This window comes from Dromiciops gliroides, chromosome 3 (assembly GCF_019393635.1).
Source record: "Dromiciops gliroides isolate mDroGli1 chromosome 3, mDroGli1.pri, whole genome shotgun sequence".
In the NCBI taxonomy this organism is placed as follows: Eukaryota; Metazoa; Chordata; class Mammalia; order Microbiotheria; family Microbiotheriidae; genus Dromiciops; species Dromiciops gliroides.
This window is the reverse complement of record NC_057863.1, coordinates 283028706-283046876: the sequence shown is the minus strand read 5'-3', so window position 1 is coordinate 283046876 and position 18171 is coordinate 283028706. Positions and strand designations below refer to the sequence as shown.

Genomic DNA, 18171 nt, shown 5'->3' with positions numbered 1-18171 from the left:
CGGGGGTGTTTTAGGCAGTATACTGCAAATATAAAATCCCTAATTAGCAGTCCAGCAAAATGCTTTCCATTCTGATGAGGTTTAATTTACCAGCCTTCCGGATGATTGTAACACTAATTATAAGTCAAGTTGCTGAATCCTAATTTGTTAATACATGGTTGTAAATCTTTTTTGCTTAGTATTTCCTTTGTGTGTAGGAATAAATTACTTGTCCCATACCTGATGTATATTGTATATTGTATATCGAGTGTCCTTTTTTCTGCCTTTTCTTGTACTTCTGTTTCAAATAGCTCTTAATACTACAGTGAGTCTTTGCTGATTTTTCTGTTGTTGACTTGTTTCACCCTCTCTGGGTCACTAACTCAACCTACTCCCAAATTCATACTCATATACTAGTTACCTTGAAAGATGACTACCATAGGTTCAAGGTACTCTAATGGACCTACACTCTTAAAACTGTAGCTTACCTTTCTGTAGGTACAGTTTGCTTTCCACATAACTTAGATATTCTCTCTTGGCATGGTATAACTAAAACTAATTTTAAACGTTTATAAATTATATTCTTGATATGGAAAGGACTGTCTTTCTTTTTCTTATTTGTATTCCCAATGATTAGCACAGTGCCTAGAACATAGTAAGTAATTGATAGATATTTACTTTATTAATTGAAATTTTTCCTGAACTGATTATAACTACCTAGTATGTAAAACTATTTGCTTTTTATGCATATATTTGAATTTAACAAAGCTTAAATCTGAAATTCAAGAATATCTAGTATTTCCATACAATATAACATACTAAATTGCATATAGCAACTACTGGTAACTTCATTTGAAATTGTGTTTTCCATACAAAAACACAGTTAATGAATTTGCTAATCATTCTTCCCTACTATAGAAATGAGCCATAACAGATATCAACAGGACAGAACAAAAAGGGAGCCCATATAGCAAATTTATATGAAGTAAATATTTACCTGAAGTAGTTTTGGGGAATAATGTTGATATCTATCCCAGTTTTTACACCCAAAGGAACAGGAGTCAAAAACACAAATGGAGGGTCAAAAGTTAACTTCGGTGCTCTCACAGTTCCAGTTAGAGTTAACAATCGGTAGCAAACAGGATCATTCTTCAGATGAAGAGGAACTTCAGCCGTATATACTCCAGGGCACACTGATGAAAAAATTAATAAATATTCACCCATCTTAATCTGGAGGGGAAATGCCATTTAAAATAACATGGAAGGGGGCAGCTCAGTGGCTAAGTGGATAAATCACCAGCCCTGGATTCAGGAGGACTTGAGTTCAAAGCCGGCCTCAGACACTTAACACTTACTAGCTGTGTAACCTTGGGCAAGTCACTTAACCCTTATTGCCCTGCCCCCCACCAAGAAAACCAAACAAACAAAAAAATAACATGGAATACATTAGAGCAAGTTGATTGTTTTTAAAATGGTAACTATAGTCTTGCTATCTTCAGAACCATGAAGAATTCCACATAGCAGGCACTTACTAAATATTTTTAGATTTTTAAGTGGAATCAAAGATCTGTGATTTATTCTATATGGGTACCTCCCTCCACTAAAGCAAATGGCAATTCTTTGGTGCTTTAGTTCAGTGGGGTATATAAATAGAAATGGGGGTGGGAGTGGCTCCAAACCTTATGTTGCTGTTCTTTGTCCTTCATCCTCAAAGAGGTCTATAACATTGGAGTAATGTCATGACTTGTAGTGAATTGGATTTAAGTGAGAGAGGGCTGTGCAAGGTCACCAACCTCACTCTCTTCTCCAGAGCCATCTGTATCCAGTGGCAAGATATATGTCAGGATGACTGGAAGTGGCTCTAGATGTTTAAGGCAATTGAAGTTAAGTGACTTGTCCAGGATCACACAGCTAGTTGTCTGAGGAAAGATTTGAACTTAGGTGCTCCCAACTTCAGGGCCAGTGCTCTATCCATTTTACCACCTAGCTTCCCTTCTAAACCTTATATAAAGGTCCTAAAGGCCATGTCTTGATTTAGTAAACCACATATTAAATATATATTTATTGCATTTTTATTTACTTTGTTAAATATTTCCCAATTACTTTTTAATCCAGTTCAGACCGCAGTCAGGAGTGTTGTGGATCACATGTTTAACCTGTTATAATGATTTGCTCTGAATAAAATTAGTGAGGGTGAAGCTGAGCTGAGACAGTGGAGAAAAGGCAGGGACTCTCCTGAGTTCTTCCACCAACTCCTCTGAACACCTTAAAATAATGCCCTAAAATAAATTTTGGAGTGGAAAACCCTGAGAAAGGATGGGGTAAAACAATTTTCTAGCCCAAGACAGCTTAGAAAGTTGACAGGAAAGGTCTAACCAAGAGCAGGCCTTGGGAACCACTGAATCAGCAGCAGCAGCAGCACAGGCTGAATCCAGAACTTTCAGCCCACAGCCCATAAGGAGGTCAAACAACTTGTCAAAGGAAGATTATAGGCGTCTCTTTGCTAGCACTTGGGGCATGACACTGTTGCTTTGCCTATACTAAAGATCTCCGTCACAGTCCTGGGTGGCAATTCTAGGGTGAGGAAGAGCACTAGCACACTAGAGCTTGTGGGCTGCAGTGAAGCAGGGACCCTCATCACAGTTCTGGGGAAGAAAAGAGTGGTTTTGGTCACTCATGGACCAGAGCACAGGTCAAAAAAGTGGTAAACACATCTCTCCTAAGATCATACCACCTTGAAAGAACTGAAAACTTATATGTCCCTACAAGTATCTCTGAAAACAGCTGCACAAAACCCCTGAAGCTTGGGACACCCTGGAAGAAGAGCCCCACTTTAGCAGAGCTAAAAGTCTAAAAATAGGCTGTAAAAAATGAGCAAACAAACAGGAAAAAAACAAACCTCTGATCAAAGAAAGTCACTGTGGTGACAAGGAAGATCAAAACACACACTCAGAAGAAGACAGCAAAGTGAAAACTCCTACATCCAAAGTCTCCAAGAATAACAAAAATTGGTCTCCAGCCATAGTAGAGCTCAAGAATGATTTTTAAAATCATGTTTAAAAAAAATCATAGAGGAGGGGCAGCTAGATGGCACAGTGGATAGAGCACTGGCCCTGGAATCAGGAGGACCTGAGTTCAAATCTGGCCTCAGACACTTAACACTTACTAGCTGTGTGACGCTGGGCAAGTCACTTAACCCCAATTGCCTTGCCCCAAAAAAAATCATAGAGGAAACTAGGGAAGAGAAATGAAAATGATGCAAGAAAATCATGAAAAAAGTTTCAAGAGCTTGGTAAAGGAAGCACAGAAAATACTGAAGAAAATAACACCTTAAAAATAGAATAGGCCAAATGGTAAAAGAGGTACAAAATCCAATGAAGAAAAGAATGTCTTGCAAAGCAGAATTGGTCAAATGGAAAAAAGATATACAAAAATTGACCAAAGAGAAGAGCTCTTTTAAAAGCAGTATTGGCCAAAGGGAAAAGAAGATACAAAAGCTCAGTGAAGAAAAGAATTCCTTAAAAATTACAATTGCCCAAGTAGAAGTTAATGACGATGAGACATCAAAAACCTATAAAACAAAAGCAAAAGAATGAAAAAATATAGGAGACTGAGAAAGATCTCATTAGAAAAACAACTGAGATAATTTTAAAATTACAGGACTTCCTGAAAGCCACAATCAAAAGAAAAACAGTGCCTAGACATTATCTTTCAAGGGATTATCAAGGAAAATTGTCCTGATAGTCTAGAACTAGTAGGTAAAATAGAAATTGAAAGAATTCACCAATCACTTCCTGAACGATATCCAAAAATGAAAACTCCCAGGAATATTATACCCAAATTCCAGAGCCCCCAGGTCAAGGAGAAATATCACAAATAGCCAGAAAGAAAATATTCAAGTATTTTAGAGCCACAGTCAGAATAACACAACATTTAGCAACATCTACATTAAAGGATGAGAGGACTTTGAATATGATATTCCAGAGGGCAAAGAAGCTAGAATTGCAACCGAGAATCAGCAAACATACCCAGAAAAATTGAATATAATCCTTCAGGAGGAAAAATGGAAATTCAAAGAAGTAGAGGATGAGGATTTTCAAGTATTCATGATGAAAAGACCAGAGCTGAAGAAAATTTGTCTTTCAAATACAAGTCTCAAGAGAAACATAAAAAGGTGAACAGGAAAGGAGTTCTTAAATGGGAAGATGATACTTGTAACTCATAAGAGCTTTCTAATTATTAGGGCAGTTAGAAGGAATATATATTAACAGAGGGCTGATGTATAGATGATAGATAGATAGATAGAGGATGATACCTAAAAAATAAAATTAAGGCGTGAGAAAAAGGAATGCATTGGGAGAAAAGGAAGGGGTAAATTAGAATGGGGTTAATTATCTAACAAAAAAAGAGGCAAAAGTTTTTTTTGTTTTTTTTTTACAGTGGAGAGAAATGCTTGATCCTTACTCTCATTAAAATTAGCCCAAAGAGAAAATAACATGCACACTAAATTGGGTAAAGAAATCTATCTTACCCTACAAGAAACTAGGATGGGAAAGGGATGAGAAAAGGAGAATACTTATAGAAGGGAGGGCAAATTTGGGTCAGTAGTATTCATAAGCAAAACACTTTTGAGGTTTAACAGGGTGAAAGGACAGAGAGAATAGAATGAACAGGGTGAGAAATAGGACAGAGGGAAATACAGTCAGCAAGTATAACTGTAGAAACATTTGAAGCAAGTTTCTCTAATAAAGACCTCATCTTTCAAATATATAGATAAATGAATCAAATTTATAAAAGTAAGAACCACTCCCCAAATGGCCAATCATCAAAGAATATGAACAGTTTTCAGTTTAAGTAATCAAAGCGATCTATAGACATATGGAAAAAAATGCTCTAAATCACTATTGATTGAATAAATACAAATTAAAACAATTCTGAGGTACTACCTCACACATATTAGATTGGCTAATAAAACAGAAAGGGAAAATGACAAATGTTGGAGGGCAAGTAGGAAAATTGAGACACTAATGCACTCTGTTGGTGATGTAAACTGATTCAACCTCTATATAAAGCAATTTGGAACCATGATCATAGGCCTATAAAACAAAAAGTAAATGGACCTATATGCACAAACATATTTATAGCAGTTCTTTTCTGGGGACAAATAATTGGAAATTGAGAGTATTTCCATAAATTCAGGAATGGCTGAATAAGTTATGGTATATGATTGTGATGTGATACTATTGTGTTATAAGAAATTATGAACTAGATGCTTTCAGAAAAACCTAGAAAGACTTACATGAACTGATGCAAAGGGGCATTGGAGGTGGAGTCAAGTAGACTTGAGGTTCAAATCCTGCCTCATACACCTACAAGCTATGCGACCTTAGGCAAGTCACTTAATGTTTCTATGCCTCGGTTTCCTCAACATTAAAATGGGAATAATAACAACTATCTCAAAGTGTTTCTGTGAAGATCAAATGAGAAAATATTGTACATAGCGACAGCAATATTGTTTGACAGAGAACTGTGAATGACAGCTATTCTCAGCAATACAATGATCCAAGATAATATCAAAGGACTAAGGATGAAGCGTACTATTCACCTCCAGAGGAAGAATTGATATTGATTGAACATATAATGAGGCATGCTATTTCTCACTTTCTTTCATTTTTTCTTTTATTTGAATCTTCTTATGACTAATATGAAATGTTTCACATAATTGCATATGTATATCTGATTGCTTACTACCTCAGGAAGTGAGGAGGGGAAGGAGGGATAGAATTTGGAACTCAAAACTTTAAATAAAAATGTCTTAAGAAAAGAAGAATGAAGGAAAATTAAAGGAAAGGATGTTATCCAAAAAATATATGATTGAAAAGAGTCTTTCCAAGTCCCCTTTAGAACTAGTCCCCAGGGGCAGCTAGGTGGCACAGTGGATAAAACACCGGCCCTGGATTCAGGAGGAACCGAGTTCAAATCTGGCCTCAGAAACTTAACACTTACTAGCTGTGTGACCCTGGGCAAGTCACTTAACCCCCATTGCCTCTCAAAAAAAAAAACTAGTCCCCACAATTTATCCTGTATAAATCTTATTTGTACATAGTTGTTTGCATGTTGTCTCCCTGACTGGACTGTGAGATTCTTAAGAGAAGGGACTGTGTTTTGCCTTGTTTGGTATCCCCAATGCTTAGCACAGTACTTGGCTCTTAAGAACTGCTAGTGGACTGACACATCAACTGATATCTGTTATCTACTATTATTATGATTACAAAATATCTCTCTCCTCCCAAGTTCCCTATTTATATTTATGATAGCACCATCCTCCCAAACAAACAAATTTAAAACATTAGAGTAATCTTTGGCTCTATCCAATCCCTTTTCCTCCCACATCCCAACAGTTAATAAGTTTTATCATCTACCTTGATAATGTCTAGTATCTATCCTTTCAACTCTAATCACATTGTGGTCCCCTTACATCAGGCTCTAATACATATATAGCACTTCAAAAACTTCAAAGGAAAATAAAACTGTTATTATTATAAGTTTTATCACCTATACCATTGTAATGATCTCCTAACTGGTCTCACAATATCTAGTCTCCTTCTTCTCCAATCCACACTACTACCACAATAACTTCCCTAAGACAAATCTGACCATGTCAATCTCCAGATCAAAAATATTCAATGAGGGCCACATTTAGTTTCATGTATATTTAATGGCATAATTTCAGTAATAGAAAGCACAATGTTAAACAAAATAGATTCAATGGTCCTTTTAATACCAATGAGATAAAAAAATTCCTTTGCCTTTCATGTAAGGTCCTCTATAACATGACTACTTTCCTAACCTACTTCTCCATATTCTTTTACATTGTTCTCCATATAGACTCCATGTCTAAACAGGCCAACATCTCATTCTAGATTCTCACTTTCATGAATTCATGCAGCCTCTCCCTCATAACTAGATCACACTCCATTTCTTACTTTGTCCTGTTAAAGTATTCAAGAGACTCAATTCAGATAATGCCTCTTTCAAGCTTGTTTTCCTTATTCCCTCATTTGAAAAGAGTTAAGGGAGACAGTATGGTTAGATAAGACATAGTCCCTTTAGACTCAGTTTTGACAGTACCTCACATTTATTCAGTACTTCATGGTTTAACAAGTACTTTTATTTCTCTCATTTGATCTTCTCCTCTAGGAGTTAATTCAATCTCAACCACATTAAGAAGTTTAATAAAAGGTCCACTATGTTATACAGACATTCTTGGAGGATTCAAAGTTACTACAATAAATATGGATAAACTAGCGTGTCTTTAAATGCGAATGAATAAAGTGGTTTGTATTACTCTGCTAGCACAAGGATTATAGGGAGGGTGTGATAACAAGATTTTTTGCCAACCTGTACTTTTATGCAAAAATGCATGGAAACCTTAGTCTTTTTAGAACATTCCTTCTTAATTTGTTTAGAATTTATTTTATATGTAGAAGATGCACTATTGAAAAACTATAGAAAGGTACAAAACAAAACACTGGATGTTTTTAGAGTAAAGCAAATTTTAAATCATACAATTAACGAGACAACTTAGTCTGAGAGTATCTAATTTAGGACTGAAAATGAATGTATTAATTTAGAGGTAGTTAGCTCTCACCACTTTTCCTAGAATAAAGATTAATTTAGACACTTTATTGGAAGCACAATTTAGTACAGTTTCATTTACCACTCTATATCCATTAAGAGAGTAGGTCAGGGGGCACTCCAAGCTCAAATATAGTAAAAGTGACACAAATTTTATGTAGGCAGGACTGGTCACTTAAGGGGAAAGGGAGGCCATTTGGCTTGACACCTGAAGTATAAAAAAGACATTAACCATGGGGAGACCAGGGATTTGGCAGAATTCCCATTACTTTGCAGTGATTCCTTTCTGACTTTCCAACTTCCGTGAATTTGGAGGCGAGGGTGTGGGGGAGATATAGTGTTTCATCTGACGTTATATAGATATTTGTTTCCCTCCCAACACCCCCACCTCAACTATGGGAACTGAATCTTTTTTTAACTTTAGTCTAAGTAAGGAATTTTCATTCTATTTTATGGTTCACAAGTGCCATATTGTATTCATATCCTGAGTCTGAATTGCTGGCCTGGCCTAGAATACTAAATAATTCTTGCAGGAACCTATATGCACTAAAAATACAATAAATGCATGACCATGCAACCACTCACACTTTTGTCTTCTCCATCACATTTATTTCAGCTGTTAGCTAGACCTAGTACTCTTGCCGGGGCTTTTAAAGCTTCCATACAGACATGAAATTCCACTACTTAACTGTTTTTAGATGATATATATTTACATGGAAAAACAGCCATATGACTCAAGGAACCCATGGTTTCCATAGTTTCCCAGAGGACCCCATGGTCTTAATATTATCTTAATAGTAGAATGGAGGGAGGGAGGGAGGGAGGAAGGGAAGAAGGGAGGAAGGGAGGAGGGAAGGAGGGAAGGAGGGAAGGAAGGAAAGAAATCTATTCATCAACCACAGCTTTACAATCTATAGTATCTCATATGGAACCAATATGATCATTTAATGCCAACATAAAGAAAACACAAAGATCTCAAGCTAAATAATATTTTGTGACGCTAGTGGACAATTTTTGAGAGGTTGCATGGACCAAAGGACTATATAACAAACTTGGAAAGTTTATAAATTCTAACCCCTAATCGCAGCTGATTTTGTTTTTTAATTTGGTCTGGAGCACTATACCTCAAATCATTTCACATGAAAAATAAAGTCAACAATACTAATATTGCTTCACAGCTAAGAGAGATTGTAAAGAATAACCAATTTCAGTGTTCTTGGCAAATGAAAAACAACATAGAAATGATATCTCAGGTATCTATGTAGACATGGACTATAAGCTTCCAAAGGTAACACATTAAAATCAGGTGCAAACACTTCATGACTCTTCCTTCTTCATTTACCCCTATTCTCATCTCAAGTTAACTGGCCTCCCTCCTGCCAGCCCTCACTGTATGACAATTCATTTTCTCAATATTTTCAGGCGACTTTCTAAGGATATAAATTGCATAGCAGTTGCCGATCTTCGTTGGTAGGAGGAATTTCTTTACTAGGACTACCACACATTAATGAAATCACAGGTCTGGTCCAAAGAAAACAAAATAAAATTGGTCTAACTACATTGACAGCTTTGTGGTTTCTCTTTAAAAGTCTTCTGATGCTCAGTCCCTGGAGACACTGAACCACCATCACCAAAGAACATTTATGTTTTCAAATTCTGAAGCTTCATGCAAGGATTTGTATCTATAATATCCAGTCTCAATAAGCATTATAGATGTCCCATTTTGATAACTGCGGTGAACACTGAAAAGCATTCTATATATACAAAAGTATATACAGAAAAACAATAATAAATTTTAAATGAATCTAAGAACTATATAATTATAATGATCCAGTTTTTTCCATAGGGAAGAAAGGGGAAAATGGGTCTCTCTCCTTTCTTTGCAGAAGAGGGTGACTCTAGCTAGGAATGGAACATTGCATATACTCTAGTAAATGGTTGATATTTTGAGCATTTTATTGAAATGATTTTTATTCTTTGTGACTCTCTGTGGTAGGGATGGGGGGAGGGATTTCTTTTGGAAATGCAAGTAATATAAAAGCAAGAAATAAAAATAATTTTTTTAAAATTTCATCACATTAATTTTGACCCATCCTTCTAATTTGCCCATACTAATCAATCAATAAGCAAATATCTTAATACTACTACTTAATATCATTGCTCCATCTTGAGCCCTTTTCAGATATTTGTTGGCATTTGTGTAAGAGAGGTGGACTCCTCTACCACGTCTCATGCCACCATCTTAACCAGAATTGTGAGATGAATTGTATTGTTCAGTCTCCAGAGGGTAGTGATATGGTGGCAAAGGCCCATGGCTCTTGGAGGCTCCTAACTATTCCTCTTGTCTGGGTGAGTACTGGGTAGATAGTGTAGTAGGAGCAACAGAAAAGAAAGAGTCTGTCTGGGCCTTGGATAGCCCAGCTGCTAGTTCCTCTACTCTGGGGGCAGCAAGACAGAGGAAGGAGAAGAGTGAGGAAAGAAACTGAAAGTGGTCAAAACAGGTTTTAATCAACCCCACCCCCTCTTCCTCTAGAGCAGCTAAATTGAAATGGAAGCAGGAAGACTCTTCCTGAGTTCAAATCTAGCTTCAGATGGTTACTAGCTGTGTGACCCTGAGGAAGTCACTTAATCTTGTTTGCCTCAATTCCTTGTCTGCAAAATAAGCTGGAAAAGGAAATTAAAAACAATTCCAATATCTTTACCAAGAAAACTCCAAAAGGGACCATGAAGAGTTTGACAAGACTGAACCACATCTCCTCTTTCTCTAATCTAGTGGGGAGGAAGGAAGTAGAAGGTGTTCAGCCTTGGTTGGCCCCACCATAGCTTCTTTGGGTTGAGTAATAAGGTAAGAAGTAGAAGAGGGAGTTCTTCACAAGTAGCCATTTCAGAGCAGTGTTGCTCACAATTTGTTTCTCAAATTTTGATCCTCTTGCAAAACTTTCTGCAAAAATCCTTAATTTCTTAAAACTCATACACTAAATAACCTATTTCTCTTTCTCTTCATCCTATTTAAGAGCATTTACTCTCTCCTTTTTGTGCTTCTTTTCCCTACCTCCTAATCCTCTGAGAATACCTTGTAGAGTTGTTAGAATATTTAGATTTTAGGTGTTTTTTTATTTTAATTTGGGAAAAAATATTCATGGTACACTGAAAAGCAAGCCCAACAACTTAAAAAGGTCAGGATATATCACCTTAAACTTGTGAAAAATATAATCTATAAAAAATAAATATGTAAATTTATACATAATAACCCAAGTAGAGAATAAAGATTCATATGATTTAGCAAATACTCCCCTCATTCAATCTTTTCCTAAATCACACTGTCAAAATGATGAATGTAATATAGCTTAATTTTTGTAAAAGATATGATTAAATTCTAAAACAAGACGCAGAATGTATGATTATCAAATTTACAGATGTCACAAAGTTGGGAAAGCTAATGCATTGGTTGGCAGAATAAATATTCAAAACTATTTTCCATGCCCTCTAACTGGTAGGGTCTCTGTTTCCAAGCCTAGACCTTGTCTTATCTCTCAATCCTAAAGGTCAGCGAACAATTTCACCTAAGACAAATCTAACTGCCTCCTGTTTTTGTACAGCCCATAGGTAAGCTATGATATCTACATTTTTAAATAAAATTGTATTATATTTAAAAATATAAAAAACATCCTTAGCTTGTGAACTGTATAAAAACAGGTGGCAAGTAGATTTGGCTTTCTGTAGAATTATAGTTTCCTGACTGCCCCCGCCCCGCTTTACACTCCCTCAATGACCTGATCTGCTCCCCTAAATTTAATTATCATTTCCACGTAGATGATTTCCAGATCTTTATAACTAGCCCTGGTATCTCTCTTGATATCACGTACCCATGGGATGTTTCAAATTGTATTTCCCACAAGCATTCAAAGTCAACATGTCCAAAACAGATCCCATTGTGTACCCCCTGCCTCCATCAAATTCTACCCTCTTTCAAATTTCTTATTTCTGTCAGGGTCACCACCATTCTTTCAATGACCTAGGTTTGCAATTTCAGAGGTATTCTTGATTCCTTATTCTCCTTCCATGATAGAATCCAATCAGTTACAAGTTTAATTGATCTGCAACTTATTTCACATACCTCTTTTTCTTTCCGCTCATCTTAGTTCTTGTCCTAATCACTTTTCATTTGGACTATCCCAAGCAGTGGCCTCCTAATTTCTCTATCTTCTTCAAATCTTTTTATCTTCCAGTCCATGCTCCACACATCTTCCAAAGGGATCTTCCTAAAGTGTAGGTCTGACCATCCCATTATTCTACTCAATCAACTCCAGTGATTTCCTGTTACTTCTAAGGTCAAATACAAATGTCTCTATGTGGTATTTAAAGACCTTCAGAGACTAGCTCCAAACTTTGTTTCCAGCTTTATTATATATTATTCTACTTCACATACTCTGTGGTACTACCAAACTGACCTTCTAGCCGTTCCTCATACAGACTGCTCCATTACTCATTTCCGTGACTGGAATGCACTTTTTAGACCTCTTCATCTTCATGAATCTCTAGTTCCTGTTCCATGAGGCCTTTCTTGAATCCCTCCCCCACCATCTGCTAGTTCCTTCTTCTCCTAATCATTTTATGTTTATTTTATATTCACTTTGTCATGTACTTTTTATTCCCCGATAGAATATAAACTCTCTTTTAGTAAAGATTATTTAATTTTTGTTTTATATCTTGGTACCTAGCACAGTGCCTGATATAGGGTGGTCTTCCTGCTCCCCCACCTCAGTCTCAGAGAACCCAGTGATCAGGCTGACTAAGACTTAGTACCATCTTCTACTGCCTCCCACCTAGACTGGAAGAGGAAGGTGGCTGACCACCCCTCTCCTCAGTGTTCCCTCTTCTCATTCTTCTCCAGTCTGGAGGAGCTAACAGCAAGGCTGAACAAAGGCTAGCATTCTCTCTTCTGCTTTCCTGTCTCCACCCAACCTAGAGAAAACAATCTGGGCTGACCAAGGCCCAGAGTGACCCTTTTTCTTTTCCACTGCTCCCACTATACTATCATCTACCAAGACCAGAAAAACAGTTAAGAGCCTCCCAGAGCCACTGAACTTTGTCCCACACCACTACCTGTGAAGACTGTGAACAGTGCAATTCATCTAACACTGCTTAAGATGATGACATGAAAGGTGGTAGAGGAACCCAGCTCCCCTAAACAAACCCCAACAAATATCTGAAAAGGGCACAAGAAGGAACAATGATATTAAGTAGAAATATGAAGATGGATGTTGATTGATTGATCATCATAGATAGTCTAAAAGGATGGGTCAAAATTAACATGATGAAATTTATTTTCTTTCTTTAAAAATTGATTTTATTTCCCTTTTTATATTACCTTCATTTCCCCCCTCCCACAAATTAAATCCCTCCTCTATCCCTACTCCAGAAACCCACAAAGAATAAAAAATCATTTCAGCAAAAATGCTCAACACATCACGCATGTAAGCAGAATATTAAATGTTCTATGCCCATCCAAAGTGACAAAGAGGACAGTCTGATCATAGCACAAAGTCACAATCTAATAACAGGCTAGAATAATGTCTAAACAATATGAAGCCCCAAATATAATAAAGAAATGCTATAAATTAAGAAAAGGACAAGAGGTAGTTAGCCTAGAAGAAAAGAATAACGTTCTAAAAAGTACAAAAAAAGCTTCAGAAGGAAAAGATGGTTTCACCATGAGGATTACAAAAGTATATAAGAGAGTGGCAGCTAGGTGGTGCAGTGGATAGAGCACCGGACCTGGATTCAGGAGGACCTGAGTTCAAATCCAGCTCAGACACATGACACTTACTAGCTGTGTGACCCTGGGAAAGTCACTTAACCCCAATTGCCTCACCAAAAAAAAAAAAAAAAAAGACTATATAAAAGAAATATAATAATAAATAAGAACTCAAATTAGAATTGAAATAAGATTTCTGGAAGAAAACCTTGGAAAGAATATTAATGATTTACAATAGGTGGGAACCCTTTCCTAATCAGTGATTTTCTCAAAAATAAAGTGACACGATCAAAACTCAATGATTCCATGAGACAATAAATGGTATTGGGGGGGGGAGGGAGTACAGAAATCAAAAGCATAAAATAAACATAAGTTATCTACTATCAAAAACAACTACCTTGGTAAACTGCTCAAAAGAAAATCATTTTGGAGTCATTGACTGCCCAGATAACTATGACTAATTTAAAAGGGTGGGAGAGGGGCAGCTAGGTGGTGCAGTGGATAGAGCACCGGACCTGGATTCAGGAGGACCTGAGTTCAAATCCAGCTCAGACACATGACACTTACTAGCTGTGTGACCCTGGGAAAGTCACTTAACCCCAATTGCCTCACCAAAAAAAAAAAAAAAAGACTGTATAAAAGAAATATAATAATAAATAAGAACTCAAATTAGAATTGAAATAAGATTTCTGGAAGAAAACCTTGGAAAGAATATTAATGATTTACAATAGGTGGGAACCCTTTCCTAATCAGTGATTTTCTCAAAAATAAAGTGACACGATCAAAACTCAATGATTCCATGAGACAATAAATGGTATTGGGGGGGGGAAGGGAGTACAGAAATCAAAAGCATAAAAGAAACATAAGTTATCTACTATCAAAAACAACTACCTTGGTAAACTGCTCAAAAGAAAATCATTTTGGAGTCATTGACTGCCCAGATAACTATGACTAATTTAAAAGGGTGGGAGAGGGGCAGCTAGGTGGCGAAGTGGATAGAGCCCTGGAGTCCTGAGTACCTGAGTTCAAATCCAGCCTCAGACACTTAACGCTTACTAGATGTGTGACCCTGGGCAAGTCACTTAACCCCAATTGCCTCACTTAAAAAAAAAAAAAGCATAAAAAGGGTGGGAAAGGGTGGGAGTGGGTGGGCGGGACTATTCTATATAAAGCCTTATTTCAAGAAATCATAAAAGATTCAGATCCATGAAAAAAAGAGGGAAAAGTAAAAATAAAAAAACAACAAAAAGCATTGCTTTACAGTTTCCCAAGTGACTTTTAATTTTTTAACCCCAATTATATTGAATTGGTTACTCAGTTCTTATTTATTTCTCTCCATTAATTCTCCTAATATCTCTTAACAAGTCTGACCACTTCCAGAGTGTCATTTACTTGCACACCTACCACTATGATTTCTTTTCAACCTATTTACGGTTAAATGATCAACTAGAATAGATTTTTTTTTATGTTCAAATTATCCAGTCACCCATATGAACTTACTCTCCCTGAAATAGTTTCATTTTCCTCCCAGGCTCTTTTCAAATGGCTCTCATTCAACAGTCTTTATCAAAATGTTTCCTCTAGTGTTAGTTACCCTCACTAACAATAAAACTGTTCTCCTTAGTTTATACTTCATTAACTTAATTTCTTTAGAGATATACTCCTTTTAAATTAAAGTTAGCATTTTCTCCATCAGAATTCTTAGAATGACTGGAAAGAAGCTAGGCAAGCTGGAGGGGACTTCAAGGGCCCTATAAGAAATGTTACAATCTAAATCAAATCTCTTTCTTTTCACAGTTCCAGTGAGGTCACTCCTTAAATTTTATCAGGAAAAGACCAAGTATATTAATATATTAAATACAAAGCACAATGTAGTATCAACAAAAATAAATATTGATTTAATGAAATGAAATAAAATATTCACTGCATTTTATCTTATTGTTATAAAACACTTAAAAAGCCATGAGCTGGAAAGAAAATACCATTAAAATTTTAAATTATCAAAATGTAAAAATTCAAGATTCATTAAAATATTTTTCATGGCAAAAGTGCTAAGTGATAATTTCTCTTCTCTTTGTCTTCTATGATATTCTATCAATTAATCACAGTTGATTTATTTTAATTAATTTGAATTTATTCTAAAAATTCTTTTAGAATATGTATTATAATGTGAGAATACTATAGATAAAGTAGATATTTCTATAGTACTATGTGAATTAACTAGCTCAAAGTAAAATAATTTATTTTATTGGTGTATTATAAACCTCACAATTGAAAAAAAGCTTTGAATAATCTTTAATATGCAATATGTTCTTTTGTTACAATCACTAGTTTTACATGATTAGGCATAGTGTTCAAAAGTTTGATATATTCTTTAATTCTTCAACATGAAACTTTATTTTTATTACATTGAATTTTAAATATGCTTTTAAAAAGCAGTTCTTTTTTCTGACTAGCTGTGATTATAGCCTAATTAGGAGTTTAAAAAAAAACTAGTCTTCTTCATTTCTCCTCAACTTATGATGCTTATGCTGTACTCCAGCTAAATCAATAACAGCTTCTCTAGCTGCCATGTCCCTCTGAAGGCCTTTGCTTTTTTTCTGATGATTAATGTATTTTACAGAATTGTTTATCAAAGCTTGGCATTATTTTTCATTTTCAATCGTACTTTCCTTTGTGCTTCTGTAAAACAGATTTTATTTTGTTGTGTATTTGAATGATCCTTAAAATTAGTCAATTCCCCAGAACAACAGTTGGTAAAATCTTTCTAATAGTCATTGAAGTGTACTCTATAAGAATTAAAACTTTTGTAGCTCTCCTTACAGTAATGTCCATTCTTTAAAAAACACAAAATTAGGGTCAGCTAGGTGGCACAGTGGATAAAGCACTGGCCTTGGATTCATGAGGACCTGAGTTCAAATCCAGCCTCAGACACTTGACACTTACTAGCTGTGTGACCCTGGGCAAGTCACTTAACCCTCATTGCCCCGCCAAACAAAAACAAACAAAAAAAACCCCCACAAAATTAAAAACTCCATTAAAATACAGCAACAAAATGCATGTCTGTGGCAGAAGATCTAGCATTCAACTGACAAAGAAGTAACTTAAAGATAGGAAAAACCAAGTCAGTTTAATTTCCTCTGGTTACGGTTAGACATTTTGAGTCAATTTTATGTCAATAAAAGTACCAAAACATTACCATTTCTGTCACAAAACAAAATTCTATCAAAATTACAGCTTATCCCAAGTAATTTGCATATCACTGCAAATCTTCCACCAAAGTCCCATTCTAATACCTTATCATGACCAGCAGATATCTATGGGTTGCTCAAGCATTTTCCCAACTGAGCACAAGCTATGATCAAGTCATAGCAAGCCAGAAAGGTTTTGTGTTTGGGTTTAGCCTTGGACCATGTATCTGTCATCCAATGGATCATGAATCTGTCATTCAAGCCCAGTCAAGTGCAGAGCAGTTCATCACCAGGTTTTTCTACCAAGCAATGATTTTTTTTTTGGTCATAGCAATCACAAACTTCACAAGGTTGTGACCCACATCAGTGGAAAGAAAAGTCACACTGCTAAATCATTTTTTTATTAATTAAACTGTCAACTTTTCCCATAATGGTTAAAAAAAGAAAAACCAAGAATGTGCTTCAATACCAAATAATGTAAAGCATCATATCAAAAGCTGCAAACCTGTTTCCACATGCCTCTCACACTGGTTTTATGGAAAACAGCACTTGCATTGTTTGTCTGTGAATTGCCACAGAAGGTCTAACTAAATCCTGTCCCGAATCTACTGCCCCCATGGCAAATACATACTGAATTTTACTGAATTTTGGTTATCAGAAATCAACTAATTTACTCCTGGCTTTCCCACCAAAGACAGGAAATTCAGATACTGCTTGACCTGACTTCATGCCTACCCCAAACTCTTTATGTAAATGCCTGGTACAAAGCTAGTTAGGGAGAATTTCATTTTGTAGCAGTAATAAAGTCCCAAGCTCAGGATCACAGGTTTGCCTGCATTCTTCAGATCTGTGGGAAATGTCCTAAATAAGGGTGTGGGGAAACCATGCATACAGCTATACATCAGGATTTCACACAGAGCTCTTCTGGAGGGTCTAAAAACCTCTTCCAATAAGGAAATGGGAGGAGGACTTTAAGTCACTCAGTGTCTTAGTGTTTCTGACTGCAAGAGCATTTTCTTGTCCATTTTTTCCCCTAAGGGTTCACTATGCTCACTCCTGCCACCCTCAAATGTTTAGTGTTCTACTGCTGGTCCAGGGTGTAGTAGCAAACTGTCCTCACTGCTGATAATACTGCTAGTTGACACCTATTCCTGAATATCCCCTCAGAAAACATTGTTTCGGGGCAGCTAGGTGGTGCACTGGATAAAGCACCGGCCCTGGATTCAGGAGTATCTGAGTTCAAATCCAGCCTCAGACACTTGACACTTACTAGCTGTGTGACCCTGGGCAAGTCACTTAACCCCCATGGCCCCAGGAAAAAAAAAACACATTGTTTCACTTCCTATCTGTGAATTATCTAATTTGGCCACTTCCTGGACCTTTTTATTAAAATTTAAGCACTAAGGAGTTTATCCCCAAGAATTTCACCAAGTGTTATATGGAACCAAGTACAAACAGTTGTTTTTTGTCCTTCATTCTCAAAGAGGACCATGACAGATGTCATTACTTGCAGTGAATTGGATTTAAGTGAGGAAGGGCTGTGCCAAGTCACCAGCCTCACTCTCTCCTCCACAGTCATCTGGGTCCAGGGGCAAGATATAGGTC

At 36.4% G+C, this 18171-nt stretch overlaps 1 protein-coding gene across 1 annotated transcript in view; it reads right to left on the bottom strand.

Moving 5' to 3' along the window:
• The window catches only part of CFAP47 (cilia and flagella associated protein 47), an 849402-nt gene that overhangs the window by 666345 nt on the left and 164886 nt on the right, over nt 1-18171 (bottom strand). Inside the window, 1 exon segment of the mRNA XM_043993472.1 lies at nt 977-1172. Within this exon segment, the coding sequence (XP_043849407.1) occupies nt 977-1172 (196 nt within the window).